Source organism: Oncorhynchus clarkii, chromosome 25 (assembly GCF_045791955.1).
Source record: "Oncorhynchus clarkii lewisi isolate Uvic-CL-2024 chromosome 25, UVic_Ocla_1.0, whole genome shotgun sequence".
In the NCBI taxonomy this organism is placed as follows: Eukaryota; Metazoa; Chordata; class Actinopteri; order Salmoniformes; family Salmonidae; genus Oncorhynchus; species Oncorhynchus clarkii.
Window position 1 is genome coordinate 10,672,175 of NC_092171.1, and position 18,644 is coordinate 10,690,818.

At 42.5% G+C, this 18,644-nt stretch overlaps 1 protein-coding gene across 1 annotated transcript in view; it reads right to left on the bottom strand.

Annotated features, from left to right (window-relative positions):
* Positions 1 to 18,644, bottom strand: part of LOC139384039 (SET and MYND domain containing 3) — a 187,823-nt gene that overhangs the window by 28,775 nt on the left and 140,404 nt on the right. Inside the window, exons 9-10 of the mRNA XM_071128671.1 lie at positions 10,677 to 10,764; positions 9,528 to 9,711 (exon numbers count right to left, since the gene is read on the bottom strand). Coding sequence (XP_070984772.1) covers positions 9,528 to 9,711; positions 10,677 to 10,764 — 272 coding nt within the window. The remainder of the gene's footprint in view (positions 1 to 9,527; positions 9,712 to 10,676; positions 10,765 to 18,644) is intronic.

The following is an 18,644-nucleotide window of genomic DNA, read 5'->3' on the forward strand; positions in this document are numbered from 1 at the left end:
CGTTTGTCATGCTTCAGGTAGCAAGAAGCACATCTAGGGCCTTGATGATCGATGGTAAATGAGTTGCCACTGGTCGGACCGCAGCACTACCTGCACTCCATCGTGTGACTGAAAGGCGGTTAAGACAGCAGCCAGTCTTTTACTTGAGAATGGCCCATCGCTCTGGGCTGGCACTGAACAGATTGTAAAGACGATTCACACAGCCAAAAAAGGTGGATACTTCTGGGCACGACTGAGCTGCATGTACACCCACAAGATTAAGAGTATGGGAGGTACAAGGTGAGTATGTGGCCAGTGGATTATTTTTCCAGTATGTGTGCTTGAACTCCCTTAACTTTCCCTGACATATTTGCACCAGTATCATAGCCTTGACCATGTCAGTCTGCTATGTCAATGACATGCCTTTCCAATGCACTCAAAATCATTTCAGAAATTTCACTGCCTGTCGTTCCACTAAAGTCTTTAAATTCAAGAAAACGTTCAATTATTCCCCATTCACCTGCTCCCTGAACTTTATGTCTGTGTACATATCCCACCAATAATACATTTAGCTCAGCATGGGAAATGTCTGGAGTTACATCACAAATAACCGAGTAATAGATTGCATCTTCTCTTTCATAAAGTATTGAGTAATAGATTGCATCTTCTCTTTCATAAAGTATTGAGTAATAGATTGCATCTTCTCTTTCATAAAGTATTGAGTAATAGATTGCATCTTCTCTTTCATAAAGTATTGAGTAATAGATTGCATCTTCTCTTTCATAAAGTATTGAGTAATAGATTGCATCTTCTCTTTCATAAAGTATTGAGTAATAGATTGCATCTTCTCTTTCATAAAGTATTGAGTAATAGATTGCATCTTCTCTTTCATAAAGTATTGAGTAATAGATTGCATCTTCTCTTTCATAAAGTATTGAGTAATAGATTGCATCTTCTCTTTCATAAAGTATTGAGTAATAGATTGCATCTTCTCTTTCATAAAGTACTGTTTTCAAAAACCCTTTGACCACATATTCCTATGAAGTCGTTTTGTCTCTCAGGGCTGAGGTAATGAGTCAGTCGTGCTCCATTGTTTTTGTCCCAGACTTTCTGTAAGTGCTCACGTAATAGCGGGTCATAATTTGACAACAGTTCCAGTAAGCCTAGGTAATATCCATTATGCGCATCATCAAGACTGAGTGATTTCCCCCGGAATGGCAGATTCGTAGATGCTAAATACTCTGTCACATCCAAAATACTTTCTAGAAGTCTCTTTTTTTATACATTTCTGGCTGGATTTGTTTCTGCAGCTGACTGTCTATACCTGTAGCTGTTGTTACGGTTTGCTGCAGATATGTCCATTTCCAGAAACACTTCTTGTGAGACACACCATCCTCATGCTCTGGTAGTTTGTCATACATTCTCCGCCATTTTCCTGATGATATCTTACAGCCATCCTTACTATTCAGAGAACTGGATGATGGTGAACTTTGCACATGAGAAAAAAAGAACACATGGAATGCAATATAATGCCTTGATACTCTTGCTATAAATAAGCCAGTCTCTCTGCACCTTTTCTCTTCCGTTTGCTGACTTAATGTCAAATCAAATCAAAGTGTCTATGTCACGTGCGCTGACCTTACAGTGAAATGCTTACTTACAGATATCTACATGTACATACTACCTCAATCAGCCTGACTAACAGGTGCCTGTATATAGCCTCGCTACTGTTATTTTTCACTGTCTTTTTGGCTGTTGTTTTTATTTCTTTAGTAGCGTAAAAGAGGGGGGGGGCACACAATACAAATAGTCCGGGTAGCCATTTGATGACCTGTTCAGGAGTCTTATGGCTTGGGGATAAAAACTGTTGAGAAGCCTTTTTGTCCTAGACTTGGCACTCCAGTACCGCTTACCATGCGGTATCAGAGAGAACAGTCTATGACTGGGGTGGCTGGGGTCTCTGACAATTTTCAGGGCCTTCCTCTGACACCGCCTGGTGTAGACGTCCTGGATGGCAGGCAGCTTTGCCCCAGTGATGTACTGGGCTGTACGCACTACCCTCTGTAGTGCCTTGCTGTCGGAGGCCGAGCAATTGCCGTACCAGGCAGTGATGCAACCAGCTCTCGATGTTGCAGCTGTATAACTTTTTGAGGATCTGAGGACCCATGCCAAATCTTTTAGTTTCCTGAGGGGAAATAGGCTTTGTCGTGCCCTCTTCACAACTGTCTAGGTGTGTTTGGACCATTCTAGTTTGTTGGTGATGTGGACACCAAGGAACTTGAAGCTCTCAACCTGCTCCCCTACAGCCCGGTCGACGAGAATGGGGTCGTGCTCGGTACTCCTTTTCCTGTAGTCCACAATCATCTCCTTAGTCTTGGTTACGTTGAGGGATAGGTTGTTATTCTGGCACCACCCGGCCAGGTCTCGTCATTGTTGGTGATCAGTTCTACCACTGTTGTGTCGTCTGCAAACTTAATGATGGTGTTGTAGTCATGCCTGGCCATGCAGTCTTGGGTGAACAGGGAGTACAGGAGAGGGCGGGGGGGGCTCCAGGATCTGGGGTGGGCCGTCAGGAAGTCCAGGATCCAGTTGCAGAGGGAGGTGTTTAGTCCCAGGATCCTTAGCTTAGTGATGAGCTTTGAGGGTACCATGGTGCTGAACGCTGAGCTATAGTCAATGAATAGCATTCTCACGTAGTTGTTCCTTTTGTTCAGTTGGGAAAGGGAAGTGCGGAGTGCAATAGAGATTGCGTCATCTGTGAGATTGCATTGTCCTGTAAATAGTTGGGGAATGGCTGCCTTCTGAGTCTGGGGGCATGATTTTATACAGTTCTGTCTCCTCAACACACCTGTTGGCTAGTCTGCAAACAATAGCTTCTCTTTCATGGTCTTGTACTTTCTCTGGCCACAGTGCTGGATCATCTAAAACCTCATCTTCCTCACTTCGAATCTGTCCATATTCTTCCTTTCCCTTATTACTTGCTTGTTCAGTCTCTTCTGTCACTCCTTCAATGGTACTGCTGCTACTCTTTAAAACTTCTTAGGGCTGCAATCCCGTTAACGGGATGATATGACAACTGCCAGTGAAAGTGCAGGGCGCCAAATTCAAAACAACAGAAATCTCATAATTAAAATTCCTCAAACATACATGTATCTTATACCGTTTTAAAGGTAATCTTGCTGTTAATTTCAAATATGCTTTACAGCGAAAGCACCACAAACAATTATGTTAGGTCACCACCCAGCCAAAGAGAGGAGTCACAAAAAGCACAAATAGAGATAAAATGAATCCCTAACCTTTGATGAGCTTCATCAGATGACACTCATAGGACTTTATGTTACACAATACATGTGTGTTTTGTTTGATAAAGTTAATATTTATATCAAAAAATCTGAGTTTACATATGTTCACTACTACCAAAAACATCCAGTGATTTTGCATAGCCACATCGATTCAACAGAAATACTCATCATAAATGTAGATGATAATACAAGTTATACACATGGAATTATAAATATATCTCTCCTTAATGCAACCGCTGTGTCAGATTTCAAAAAAACTTTACGGAAAAAGCAAACCATGCAATAATCTGAGATGGCGCTCAGAACAATAATACAATTAGCCGCCATGTTGGAGTCAACAGAAACCAGAAATCACATTATAGATATTCCCTTACTTTTGATGATCTTCATCAAAATGCACACCCAGGAATCCCAGTTCCACAATAAATGCTTGATTTTTTCGATAATGTCCATTATTTATGTCCAAGTAGCTATTTTTGTTAGCGCGTTAGGTACACATATCCAAACGCTCGTGCAGGTCGAGCATTACTTCGGACAAAAATTTCAAAAAGTTATATTACAGGTCGAAGAATCATATAAAAATAAGTATAGAATCAATCATTAGGGTGTTGTTATCATAAATCTTCAATAAAGTTCCAACCGGAGAATTCCTTTGTGTCTAGAGGAGCAATGGAACACAGGTCGATATCATGTGGAATGCACGTGATCAGGAAATGGCTCTCTGCCAGTAACTTGACTCATTCAGCTGTTATTCAGTCCCACAACACAGTAGAAGCCTCATTCAAGTTTCTAAAGATGGTTGACATCTAGTGGAAGCCCTAGGAAGTGCAACTTCATTCATATCCCACTGTGAATTCAATACGGCCTGGGTTGAAACCTCAGATTTCTCACTTCCTGTTTGGATTTCTTCTCTGGTTTTTGCCTGCCATATGACTTCTGTTATACTCACAGACATCATTCAGAGTGTTTTCTATCCAATACTAATAATAATATGCATATATTAGCAACTGAGACTGAGGAGCAGGCCGTTTACTCTGGGCACCTTTCAGCTACTCAATACTGCCCCTGCAGCCATAAGAAGTTAACTCCTCTTCCTCTTCCCTGCTCTCCACTGCATCAGTGAGTCTGTCTGACAGCTTTCTGCTGAGATTCTGCCAACATGGGGCGCTCTGGGCACTAGGAAGTGAGTAAACAAAGGGAATTTTAGGTTTAATGTTCGCTCCTTCAAAAGGTTACGATTCTAAAAATCTACTACTGAAAGAAAACACTTTTGAATAGTATACATAACAAATAGAATACGCATTTAAGAGTGTGTAAGTCATCATGTGCCTAACTTTTCAATAAAAAATGGTCTAGTTATGCTGCTGCTGCTACAAAACAACTTCCTCACCTCCAAGGTCCGCTGTTTCAACTTCATGTAGTAGACACACGTTGGGATCTTTGTCTACAGCAGCAGTAGTAGTATTAGTAGTAGTAGTAGTAGTAGTAGTAGTATCATCTACAGTATGGATAGGTAGGCTACATGTTAGGTTTTAATTTTAGTCTAGCTAGCTAACAAATATCACGCAAATATTGGGGAATACAGTTGTAATATCTAAATAATAGCTAATTTGTTAGCCATAGCTGTTAGTGGTAGCTCGTCATCATCATGTTAATAATTACTGCTCTGACCGAGCCAAGTGAGTCCATGGTATATTGGCTAGCTAGGCTACTCAATTCAGCAGGCCGTCTGCACCGACTTACATTTCAAATCCTTCAAATCCTCCTCTTTTTTTTCCAGAAAAAAACATAGTTTTTTTTTCCAGAATATGTCTGTATCTGTCTCTGTTTCCTTTCTTTCTTTTTCTGGAACCCCAATTTCGTTTTTGAGGGGGGCATAGTGGTTATCTCTCGTGAATTCTTAGGATACATGCCGGAGCAACTGTCAGATCAGGCGTATTTTTTCCCCTCCTCGTGGAGAATGGACCAAACCACGTGCATTAATGGGCCCTTGACCATGACAGAACGTTCTAAGAGTGTCTGATAACCGTCCTTGGGGATATCCTGGAACAAACATCCAGAGGACCAATGAAAAAGCGTTCTACTGAATGTCCTATAAAACATCCATGGGGACATCCCTGGGACAAACCGGGGAACCAGACAAAAACCTCCATGCGACCATGATACAACATCCTGACGACTTAGGCGACCATTTCGTGATGTCCCGGGGATGTCCTAAAGACAAAAAAATGTCTTGCAGGGAATGTAGCCATGACAGAGTTGAAGTGAGTTTAAGCGGAAACCCTCCACATCAGTAAGTGATTAAGAAGCACAGTTGCACAATACATTAGCTACTAGAGTACCACTACAGTTTATTATGCGTTGAGCATTAGGTAACATTGTCTGGCAGCGGCCACGTTATCTAAGGCTCAATTTATGAATAAACATTAGGAAGTGGAGGCAATGTTCCATTCACAGCCTTGAGCAGTAACAATGACGTTAGCAGCACAGAAGAGGCTACATGTACGGCACAGAAAACACACTGCTCGAAAATTATTCATTCAGCTTAATCACATGAAATGGTTTGCCCATTTTCTCCAGTAATCAAAGCCGATGAGCTTGAAAAACATAGATTTAATAGCAGAGACAATTACCCAAAATAATAGGGAATGACTTGAAAAGGCAAATTATTCTCCAAAATTCTGAGACTGGTAGGGGTGTGTGGGAAAAGTAGTCATCAGAATAAGCAGGAGTGTGGAAATCAAATAGAGACGGTTTAAATTAGCATAACATGAGCTTGTTTAGTGTTAAGCATAGTTAACGCCTCACATCTAGTCAACCCGTTAGCCACTTAGCATTGCTAATGCTCCTGCTGCAGCCAAAACAGTAGGACCAAGCCTCACAGCTACACAGCTCTGGTGGAGAACATAACTTTGTTCAGTTAGAATGTAATAGAAATGAACTAAAGTTTCAGGACACTATAGAATTCTGGAACACATTATCTTAAACAACATTAGCATTGTAGCTAAGGCATAAAAGACAGTTTACACTAAAGATGATGGGACAAAGACAATATTCAAGAGATTTGAATGTTGGAGTATATACAGTTGTAGCCGCAAACACTGGGGCATAAAATGGGGCATGAAATGTGGTTTAACCCATTTATGTTGCATAACATAGTGTTTTGTCAACAATTCAAATGACCTTATTTTTAGTCCAACATATGTTTTACTGACAGCAACTGCCTTCCTTTTTAACAATATATTTACATATTCCTACTCTTCAAGGTCTCTACTAACAGGAATGCTACAGAAGGATAGAACATACATATTCTGCTGTTCCTAATAGTTTTAGCAAATTCATGAAATTGAAAGAAAAGTCAATATATTATCAGAAAACTGAAATTGTCTTCCATATTTCTCCCCCATTTCTTTCATCTGAGCTACACTGTGTGGTAAGTCTATTTTGTTTCATTGTATGTTTTCAGAACCAATCAATACTGTACCTCACAAGACTAGCTTAGATGCATGTGTCATTTCCAACATTTAAATGCTTATTGTATGTAGAAGTTTCTAAATACACAAACGTGGGCCTTAAAAAAAAAATCTGACCTCACTACTATGTGTGATATGGGTAGAGTCGCAGATTGTTTAGCTGTTTGGAGTTTGTGTAGGGTTGTCTAGACAAGAGATACACTCCACAAGTTACTAAAAGATGTTAAGAATCTATTAAAAAGGGTACTTTGATAGGGCTCTGGTCAAAATAAGTACACTATATAGGGAATATGGTGCCATTTGGGATGCTGGGTAGGAATCAGTGACACGTTCAAGGGATGCCATGGTGACATTACCAGTGGGTGCCAAGGTTATTACTCCCAAGGTGTTGACATAGCAAAGATCCCAGGAGGATGTGGAGCTACCACAGAACAGATCAACATTCAGCTTAATCACATGAAATGTTTTGCCCATTTTCTCTAGTAATCATGGGATACAAAATGTATTTGTCAACATATGAAAACAAGGAACTCCTTACTGTAAAACTTTCTCTGCTAAATCTAACGAGGCCCTGCTGTAAATCAAGCAGACAACAACAGACGATCAACACCAATTCGCTAGGGATATTAGATCCAACGTGGATCCAGGTACAACGGTCTTCACTGGTAACAAATGAGACACAAAATATTCTGGACATTCCTCGCAAACACATTTGTCCCCCAGCACTTTGGCTGTTGTTGCATTGCATGCGCCATCACAACAGCTGTTTGTCACTTGGCTGACATTCAGAAAATTCCTTCCTGGATCAGATGATGATGATGATGATGTATCCCGGCGTAGTTAAACAGCTGTATTATGCATAAATATTGAAGAGCCACGTTAATGACACTATCGATTTAGGTTTGAAGTATCAAGGTAAGGTGACTCTTTCGGGTTAGAAGCATTTGATTTTTCAATCGTATTTATTATTTGGGATTTGTGTGACCATGAAAACTGTTTTCAACCCATAACATTAGGAGACACTAAATGTTACACAGTTACACTGCAGTTCTAAGATGTCTATTCAAAAAACTGTCCGACAGCTAGATCCAGAATTCTTACAGGGTTGAAGTTCAATCTCTAATTGAACTGATTAATGCTTAATATATGATATAACGAACGCAGCCATAAATGCAAAGACGAAAAAGTTATGTTTTATGTCACACAATTTTGGACAAATCAGTCAAGACACCAACCACGATAAAGGGTTTTAAAAACATAGGTTTTAAATCAACTCGAGAATTGTATTGACTATAGCTATGTTCCCGCCTTATATCTTAAGAATGTAATGACATTCAAAAATATATATTATTATCAATGACTTATCAACAGCTGTAACAAGTTGTCCAGTGTAGGAGATCCTCACGGGTGCCCTAGTTTATAGAAAGACCCTTAATACTGTGTGTCATATGGTCTGATCATTATGATCAGGCTAAGTCACAGGTTGAGCAATGAAACGCCCATGGTCCTCAGCCCTAACGCAAACCCTTACCACCGACTATTAACTGAAATGCTTCATTTGTGAGCTTATTACTCACCCCAATGTAATGTCTGTGTTTGTTCCAGATCATTGTGCCCAGGGTCATGCGCCCATCTTCAACAAGGCCCTCTTTAACAAGACTTGAGAATAACCCTGAACTCTAACCCTATCCCCAACTCTAACCCAAACCTTCTAACCCTCGACCCCTAACCCTCGACCCCAAACCCTGTTTAATAAATATACGTTGCACTACAACTTACACTACATCTATTTCCCTCTGGACATGGAAACATGATTAGGAACTCAAACAATCTTTAGTCTGTTACGTCCTCTGTGTAAAAATGATCAGATATTTTGTGGGCTAGCTACATCTACTAGAATGTATTTTATATACATATATATATATATATATGCTAATGCCCTGGGCCCAGTTTTTTCAAATCATTTAATCCAGATCAAAATGATCCTGTGTTGTCTCAATCCTGTTCCCCCTTTTCATTTTATTTCCCCCCTTCATTTTTAGAAAGATAGAGAGAGAATACTTCAACCGAGTGTCATTGGATATAGCATGATCTTGGTTGTAGCATCTGATGTGATATGTTAGAGATTTGGTCAAAATATGCCAAGCTGCCAAAAGGCCCTGCGTCTTTTGTGACTCCCACCAACACAGAAACAAACCAGCCCTGCGTATTGTTCCAAACTTGCCACACCAGTTGCCAACTAACAAAAGCACCGTCTGGCTTTTTCTTTTTTTTTTTACACGTTTTCCCGAGAGCATCCGTACCAGTCAGTATGCTTACAAATGACACAAAGAAAGATAAATAAAAGCGTGTTATCTCTGAGCAATCCGAAATCAGGCTCTGATGAAGGCAAGGCATCTGAAGCCGAAACGCAAGCCTGTCTGTTTGGTCCCGTGAAAACACAAAGATCAATGCAGACACAGAGCGCTCCCTTTTGGGATAGTCACATGTGGAAGTGTCCTGGGCTAAGGACAGCTTTTTTTGGATTATCAAGTGCGTCAGTCGATTGATTGATTCCCCTTTTTGTTCAAGCTGGGCTGAAGTGCGTTTGGATATGCTTTCATTGTATGAATTCCTCTGTGTGTTTAATGTCTGGTAGAGACTGAAACAGTGTAACCATGCAATACGGAGCAGAGTGTATCATGGGTCACTCGATGACATTGGCTACAACACACAGACTTACCACCTTTATTCACTTTACACAACATGTCATTTCTGACATTCACACACCCACCTGTAAGGCTCCAGGGTGATGGTGCCATAAGCCAGTGCTCTGTCCCATTGGGCCAGGTTGATGCAGGCGTCCAGGGCTAAGTCAGTCACCCTGAGACGGTACACATTACCATCAGGGACTGCGGGGACAACGCCACCCATTGGAGCCAGCAGAGAACTACACTCTTGTAAGAGCTCTTCCCAGTCTGGAGACGGAGTTAAGGGTACACCAGGAGGAGAGGGAGGAGAGGGAGAAAGAGAGAGCGGGAGGAAAGGGAGAAAGAGAGAGCGGGAGGAAAGGGAGAAAGAGAGAGCGGGAGGAGAGGGAGAAAGAGAGAGCGGGAGGAGAGGGAGAAAGAGAGAGCGGGAGGAGAGGGAGAAAGAGAGAGCGGGAGGAGAGGGAGAAAGAGAGAGCGGGAGGAGAGGGAGAAAGAGAGAGAGGGAGGAAAGGGAGAAAGAGAGAGCGGGAAGAGATGGAGGAAGAGAGAGAGGGAAGAGAGGGAGAAAGAGAGAGCGGGAAGAGAGGGAGAAAGAGAGCGGGAGGAGAGGGAGAAAGAGAGAGCGGGAGGAGAGGAGAGGGAGAAAGAGAGAGAGGGAGGAGAGGGAGAATGAGAGAGAGGGAGGAGAGGGAGAATGAGAGAGAGGGAGGAGAGGTAGAAAGCGAGAGTGAGAGGAGAGGGAGAAAGAGAGAGAGGGAGGAGAGGGAGAAAGAGAGGGAGGAGAGGGAGAAAGAGAGAGAGGGAGGAGAGGGAGAAAGAGAGCGGGAGGAGAGGGAGAAAGAGAGAGCGGGAGGAAAGGGAGAAAGAGAGAGCGGGAGGAGAGGGAGAAAGAGAGAGCGGGAGGAGAGGGAGAAAGAGAGAGCGGGAGGAGAGGTAGAAAGAGAGAGGGAGAAAGAGAGAGCGGGAGGAGAGGGAGAAAGAGAGAGCGGGAGGAGAGGGAGAAAGAGAGAGCGGGAGGAGAGGGAGAAAGAGAGAGCGGGAGGAGAGGGAGAAAGAGCACTAGAGTGACAGAGATAATTATGACTGGACTAAAATAGAGAGCATAAAATGGACAGATGAGATGTGGTGTGTGTGTGTACGCGTCTGTGTGTGTGTGCGAGCGCATATTTGTTTAATCATACATTTTAACGTTGTGACATATTGGTCATGGGTGATTCCTGTGTAAAGGATACCACCATGTGTCTGTAGGTTCTCCAACCTGGGGATGGCTTCTCTCAGGGGGGTCCAGGCCTCCTCCTCCCCACACAGCATCATAGGGTCCTGGCCATGGAGAGAGAAGGAGAGAGGGTCAGGGATCATATAGTTACAGTACATGCTATTAGCATCATGGGACAGTTAGTGTTTGTATTTGTATTTATTAGGAATCCCCAGGGCAGCAGCTAGTCTTCCTGGGGTCCAAACACATTAAAACACTTACATTACATATAAAACAAAAGATAAAACAGTACATCATAAAACATTATTACACCACTACATCCCCACAATACAACATGTATAATACCACCATACAACAATATTACAATGTATGCGTGTGTCTGTACTTGTGTGTCTCTTCACAGTCCCCGCTGTTCCATAAGGTGTATTTTGACCTGTTTTTTTCCATCTGATTCTACTTCTTGCATCAGTTATCTGATGTGGAATAGAGTTCCATGTAGTCATGGCTCTATGTAGTACTGTGCGCCTCCTATTCTGGACTTGGGGATTGTAAAGAGACCGCTGGTGGCATTTCTTGTGGGGTATGCATGGGTGTACAATGCTGTGGGTTATTAGTTTACACAGACAGCTCGTTACATTCAGCTTGTCAACACTTCTTACAAAAATAAGCAGTGATGACAATCTCTCTTCCACTTTGAGCCATGAGAGATTGAAACGCATATCATTAATGTTAGCTCTCCGTGTACTTTTAAGGGCCATGCCCTGTTCTGAACCAACTGCAATTTTCCTAAGTCCCTCTTTGTGGCACCTGACCACACTACTGAGCAGTAGTCAAGGTGCGACAAAACTAGGCCTGTAGGACCTGCCTTGTTGATAGTGTTGTTTAGATGGCAGAGCAGTTCTCCCCATCAACATGTTTTGACCATGACAGTTTACAATCCATGCTAACTGGTAGTTAGGGTTTAGTGAATGATTTGTCCCAAATACAATGCTTTTAGTTTTAGAAATATTTAGGACTAACTTATTCCTTGCCACCATACCGAAACTACCTGCAGCTCTTTGTTAAGTGTTGCAGTCATGTCAGTTGCTGTAGTAGCTGACGTGTATAGTGTTGAGTCATCCGCATACATAGACACACTGGCTTTACACAAAACCAGTGGCAATTCGTTAATAAAGATTGAAAAAAGTAAGGGTCCTAAACAGCTACCCTGGGGAATTCCTGATTCTACCTGGACTTTGTTGGAAAGGCTTCCATTAAAGAACACCCTCTGTGTTCTGTTATCTTTACTCTTTATCTACAATATATCAGGGGGTATAAAGCCACACATACGTTTTTCGAACAGCAGACTATGATCGAAAATGTCAAAAGCCGCACTGAAGTCTAACAAAACACTCATTCTATCATCAATTTCTCTCAGCCAATCATTAGTCATTTGTGTAAGTGCTGTGCTTGTTGAATGTCCTTCCCTATAAGCATGCTGAAAGTCTGTTGATCATTTGTTTACTGTAAAATAGCATTGTATCTGGTCAAACACAATTTTTCCAGAAGTTTACTAATGGTTGTTACCAGGCTGATTGGTTTGCTATTTGAGCCAGTAAAGGGGGCTTTACTATTCTTGGGTAGCGGAATGACATTTTCTTCCCTCCAGGCCTGAGGGCACACACACTTTCTAGTGGGCTTGAATTGGAGACGTTGACGAAAGGCTAGCTGCTTATAAATGTCTTATAAACATAAACATGATCAAAACACTAAACACTCAGCGTGCTTCTTCAGAACTTTTGACTATATATAATCTATTACTATAAACTATTTACTACTATTTAAGAATGTCCAGATAGCAGTCCCCTGTGGCACTCAAGGTTGACAGACTTAGTAACATTTATTTTGTTTTGTGTGGTCAAATGGGTCTTGAAGGACAACATGAAAATGGAAAATGCTAAACAATTCTGCAAACAATTGTGGACTAATGGAAAACACTGGCTGTATGTTAACTTGGAGCCCATGTTTGGCTGAGAGCTCACGGCAGCTTGTCATCACCACCATACACTGCAGGCAGAACGCATCTTCGCCTATTTCTCTCCATCTTCCCTGTCTCTCTCTCCCTCTATCCTTCCCACTCTCTACTTCTTTCTCAAACCCGAGGCTGTCAGCAAGGTGTCAAAGAACCAGAACCACAATACTGACTGACTATCTGTGGTCACGGCGAACCCAAGCAATATGTGTGTGTGGTGTGTTTAAAGCTGCTCTAGGCCTGCTAGTGTAAAGAGGACAATAACAGACACTGACAGCCACAGTCAGAACCGGGCACCGTGGAGCTGCTTCATATTAAATGATCATCAGGGTTTTAGAGCTCTTTCCATGGTATGGGGGTGACTCCCTACATTATGGGGATGATGGCTGAGGCAGACTAACACTACAGTCTCAGTTGGACCAAATATTGAGAAGGTTTTGGTATTTGGGAATGGGGCACTGGCGGTCATGAAATGTTTAATTAATCATGTTCAGCATCTCCAGGTCTCCACGCATACAAGCCGCTGATGGGCGCCTATATAACATATACATTTTTTTTAAATTTAAGTTTCATAATATCCAGGATTTATCCAGGAAATCCAGGATTTATTTTAGGCAGGTCTAAAGAAATATTATGATATGAAGAACATGTATTTCAGAAGAACAGAATATGAGTTGGCCTACTGTATGGCTATGTTGAGTGTAAAAGTGACCATTTGAAACAGGTCCTATACTAGATTTAAAGTCATTTGGCAACTTCAGTTGTGAACAACACACACCTTAGAATGCCTTAGAAATCAAAACATACATGGGCTGCATGATGCCACTATAGGCTATTGATGATTTGACAAAGGCACAACAAAAAAATCTGGAACTAGGTTCCTTGCGTCGGGCTACACACCCTGTTCTCTCATCAAGTGATCATATTTTCACCCATCGGACTATAGGCAAATGACATTTTCTTTACTAATATGTAACATTGGTTTAGATTTAGATAGGTCCATTGTCAAATGGGCAGGAACAGAAGCATGGGAAGCATGTTATCTGTATGCACTCCTATAGCGAACGGAGGCCACTGCCCCGCTGGTTCATTTCCTACTTACGTAGGCTACTCAGGTTATTTCACTTCATGCGTCAACCACTGTTTGAGGAGCATGCAACCTCTCGCTGTGCAACCTTACGCCCAAACTCTGTATGCCATGGGCTCTCCAACCCTGTTCCTGCAGCTACCCAGTGCTTAATTATTGGGAAACCAAGTGAAATCTGTTCGGGAATATCACAATGAAACATATTTCATTAAACTGTTGACAGCCCCTCTGAGCACTTGAGAAAGGAATGTAGGAGAGGGGAGGAGACGGAAACGCACAGGGGTGAGATATTCTGTAGATAAAAGGTCAATACAGTATGTCGGCCTATGAATTATGACAACCAAATACAAATTCACCATACTTGTAGGCTAAATCTGAATTTGTTTAATTTAGGCTAGAGCAATTATGTACCCAAGACATTAAATCTGTATATTTTTTTATGTCTTTCAGCTGTGTGTAATATGCGGTAGGCTACGCATTGTATAACAGCACATTCATTAATTTAATTCAGGTTTTCTTTCGGTTTTGGGTTCATATATAGGCCTATGTTTATGCATAAGCCCTAATATGCATATGGCTGTTTTGAATTATTCATCAACTTAGAAAGCACTGCCCATTTCGCTGTGTTAAGGCTTTGAAACAGCATACACAATGACACGTTTTCCACTCAGTTTTCAAACTGTTTCTTCTTTCTTCCAATTGCTCCATCATAGTGAGGTGAGTTTTAAAAACGCAAACCGTTTTGATGATTTCTTTTGCATTCATAGAGGGACAATAAAGCCCTGACACCTGACAACCGGTAGAGAGTTTTGTACTACTAACACATGTCAGGAGTGCATGAGACAGGATCAGCTTGACTCAATGGTCATGTAGAATTTTACTGCGGTCCTGACTCATGACTGCCAGGGTCGCGGTAATATGGTCGCAACAGCCCTGCATGGGACTCATTTTACTGAAGTAATGATGTATTGTAAAAATTTTACCAAATTAGAGCCTGGCTGCAAACACACAAGAGAGAGAAGGTAGTGCTGGGTACCTGCTAGCATACACTGAACAGTTAACAGACATACACACACACAGAGAGAAGATAACAGAGGCGACAGCTAAAATCCCCAGGCCTGCTTCCCTGTTTTTGAACTGACATCGATGCGTGTCAGCTTTGCAATATTCATCACCCAGTGCTGTGTGTGTCTTCTGAAAGTGTCATAGACGAATGCGGAAAGAGAGGGAGCTGCCAGAATGATCTTGTTCCTTTGTCTAGTTTGACAGACAGAAACAACAACAACTCATATGTGCGTTGATCCTCTGACTAGTTTTGAGTCCGTTACAATTGCCAGTGTTTAGCGAACCTTAACCCCAATGTGATATATATCACAGAGACCGGTGTTAAATCTAGGGCTGTTGCGGTGACCATATTACTGCCACACAGGCAGTCATGACCGCAGTATATGTGTAGTGTCCCAGGAAATGGCCTTTTAAGTACTCAGGACTTTGGTAGTGCCCAACTTACCATCTGGTCCTAATGGCCTGGTACTCTGGGCTCTATTGTCCCTCTAACCACTCTGACATTAAATGCAAATACAACAAAAATCACATCAAACACTTATTAGTTGAACAGCAGGTTGAAACAGTGGAAAACATGGCTGCTGTAGATGTTGTTTCAAAAGGCTGCTCACTTTTACACTCATCCTAGCCATTTCATATGGGCCCTCTCCTCCATAATGGGAAAAATATCCTGTCCATTCTATTCAGGTAAATTCATTTATATTCTTCTTACTATAAAAATCTATAATATTAAATAATGGCACGGGACTTATAAGCATATCTTGTCTGCTAAATGAACTATGGAGAATAGCCAGATAACATACAGTAGGCCAACTCCTATTCTGATTTATTGTGACGGTGTATATTAAATTGATTTATTAGACTTTTAAAAAAATGCAGGTGTTCCAAAGGCGTGCATCAGTGGTTTGTATGCTCGGAGGCCTGGAGATGCTCAACACGTTGATGTTAATTAACGGTCAATTACCGGGAGACCGGTGGTCTTTTGCATGACAATAACCGGCTGACAAAATGTCATGACCGCCACAGCCCTAGCCACACCTAATGAACTATTGACCATGGAAAGACAGAGGGAGGGAGAGAAAGAAAGAAAGAAAGAGAGAGAGAGATAGGGAGGAGAGACAAGTAGGGAGAAGGAACCAGGGATGGAGAGAGGCGAGAGAAAGTGAGGGAGACGGGACGAGAGAGGTTGTGAAAGAGAGGGAGAAAGAGTGAAAGAGGATGCCGGTGATTGTCATTCTCTCAGGGAAGAACAATGGAAGTTGCTGATAATGATGTCTGCAGTGTGTGTGTCCTGCTGTGCGTGCGTTTGTGTGTGTGTGTGTGTGCGCGCGTGTGTGTGTGTGGTTTGCAGCCTGTCAGTGGGATTGGCGACATGAGAATGTGATCCGAGACAACACGTATGTTTCTCCACTGCTTTGGTCAGTGTGTGTGTATATATGTGTGTGTGACAGGCTTTGGGGACAGATTACATTGGTGTTGACTCAGAAGAAATCCCATCATGCCTTGTGTCTTGAATGTTGTTAATTGCAGTGCCTGCCAAGTGGCAGCTTCTGAAGCCAAACATTATGCAAATCAAGGCTTTTAAGGTGTGCGTGTGTGTGTGTGTGTGTGTGTGTGTGTGTGTGTAGACGTATTATAGTGAGGCGTTGTTTTTTCTATGCCTCCTACAATAAATCTGTGTGTGACAGCACTGTTGGCTACTGTTAGTGTTTCTCTGTGCAGGTGAACAATAGCTCACAAAGAGATCTGCCTGCAAGCCTTAGGCATCACATCACTACACACACACTCACGCTCGCACACACACACTACAAAGACTGAGGAAGACAATACGAGTCAATCTCAAAAGCCAACTTTCCAGTAGATTGAAAAGCTTTTTCCTGATAGAAAAATGGGGAGAGGGTGAGAGATAGAAAGAACAAGAGAGAGAGATCAAGAGAGAAGGGGAGGGGGGGGGGGGTAGAGAAGAAATGAGCGAGAGAAACAACTTGAGCAAATCAAATCACTATCCATCAACGAATACCCTGGAGATGCGTGTTGATCTCTCACACCAGCTTCTTCCAAGAGGACTGGCTGTAATGCATGGTGTTGCTGGTTCAAGCCCTGCTACAGCTGCTCCACTTCAATTGCTACACTGAGATAGATGATGAGATGGGTGGTCCTGTGTATGATTCAACGGGGCTCATTATAGAAAACACTGTTCAATCTTCTCCCCCCTGCCTTCTTCCTGTCCTCTTTCGCTCTCTACATCTCCTCACTTCCATCGTTTTAATACCTCGACTCCATTGCACATCCCAGCCTAGTCTCCGTGGCCTGGAGATGGCCTTGGAGCATGAAATTATACTTCTTAATTACAGCCTTTCACGGGTGGTGGGAGCGTGAGTGTGTGTGTGTGTGTGTGTGTGTATGTGTGTGTGTGTGTGTGTGTGTGAGAGATCAAATCAAATCAAATCAAATTGTATTGGTCACATACACATGGTTAGCAGATGTTAATGCGAGTGTAGCGAAATGATTGTGCTTCTAGTTCCGACCATGCAGTAATATATAACAAGTAATATAACAATTTCACAACAACTACCTTTTACACACAAGTGTAAAGGAATGAATAAGAATATTACATATAAATATATGGATGAGCGATGGCCAAACGGCATAGGCAAGATGCAGTAGATGGTATAGAGTACAGTATATACATATGAGATGCGTAATGTAGGGTATGTAAACATTATATAAAGTGGCATTGTTTAAAGTGACTAGTGATACATTTATTACATCCAATTTTTAATTATTAAAGTGGCTAGAGTGGCTGGAGTTGAGTCAGTATGTTGGCAGCAGCCACTCAATGTTAGTGATGGCTGTTTAACAGTCTGATGGCCTTGAGATAGAAGCTGTTTTTCAGTCTCTCGGTCCCAGCTTTGTCCGTCGAGGAAGTTCAAACTTTCCACCTTCTCCACTAATGTCCCGTTGATGTGGAAAGGGGGGTGCTCCCTCTGCTGTTTCCTGAAGTCCACGATCATCTCCTTTGTTTTGTTGACGTTGAGTGTGAGGTTATTTTCCTGACACCACACTCCGAGGACCCTCACCTCCTCCCTGTAGGCCGTCTCGTCGTTGTTGGTAATCAAGCCTACCACTGTAGTGTCATCTGCAAACTTGATGATTGAGTTGGAGGCGTGCATGGCCACGCAGTCATGGGTGAACAGGGAGTACAGGAGAGGGCTGAGAACGCACCCTGGTGGGGCCCCAGTGTTGAGGACCAGCAGGGTTGAGATGTTGTTTCCTACCCTCACCACCTTGGGGAGTCCTGTTAGAAAGTCCAGGACCCAGTTGCTAAAGGGCTGGGTCGAGACCCAGGGCCTCGAGCTTAATGACGAGTTTGGAGGGTACAATAGTGTTAAATGCTGAGCTGTAGTCGATGAACAACATTCTTACATAGGTATTACTCTTGTCCAGATGGGATAGGGCAGTGTGCAGTGTGATTGCGATTGCATCGTCTGTGGACCTATTGGGGCGGTAAGCAAATTGGAGTGGGTCTAGGGTGTCAGGTAAGGTGGAGGTGATATGATCCTTAACTAATCTCTCAAAGCACTTCATGATGACGGAAGTGAGTGCCACGGGGCGGTAGTCGTTTAGCTCAGTTACCTTAGCTTTCTTGGGAACAGGAACAATGGTGGCCCTCTTGAAGCATTTGAGAACTGCAGACTGGGATAGGGATTGATTGAATATGTCTGTAAACACACCAGCCAGCTGGTAGGCAGGCGCATGCTCTGAGGATGCGGCTGGGGATGCCGTCTGGGCCTGCAGCCTTGCAAGGGTTAACACGTTTA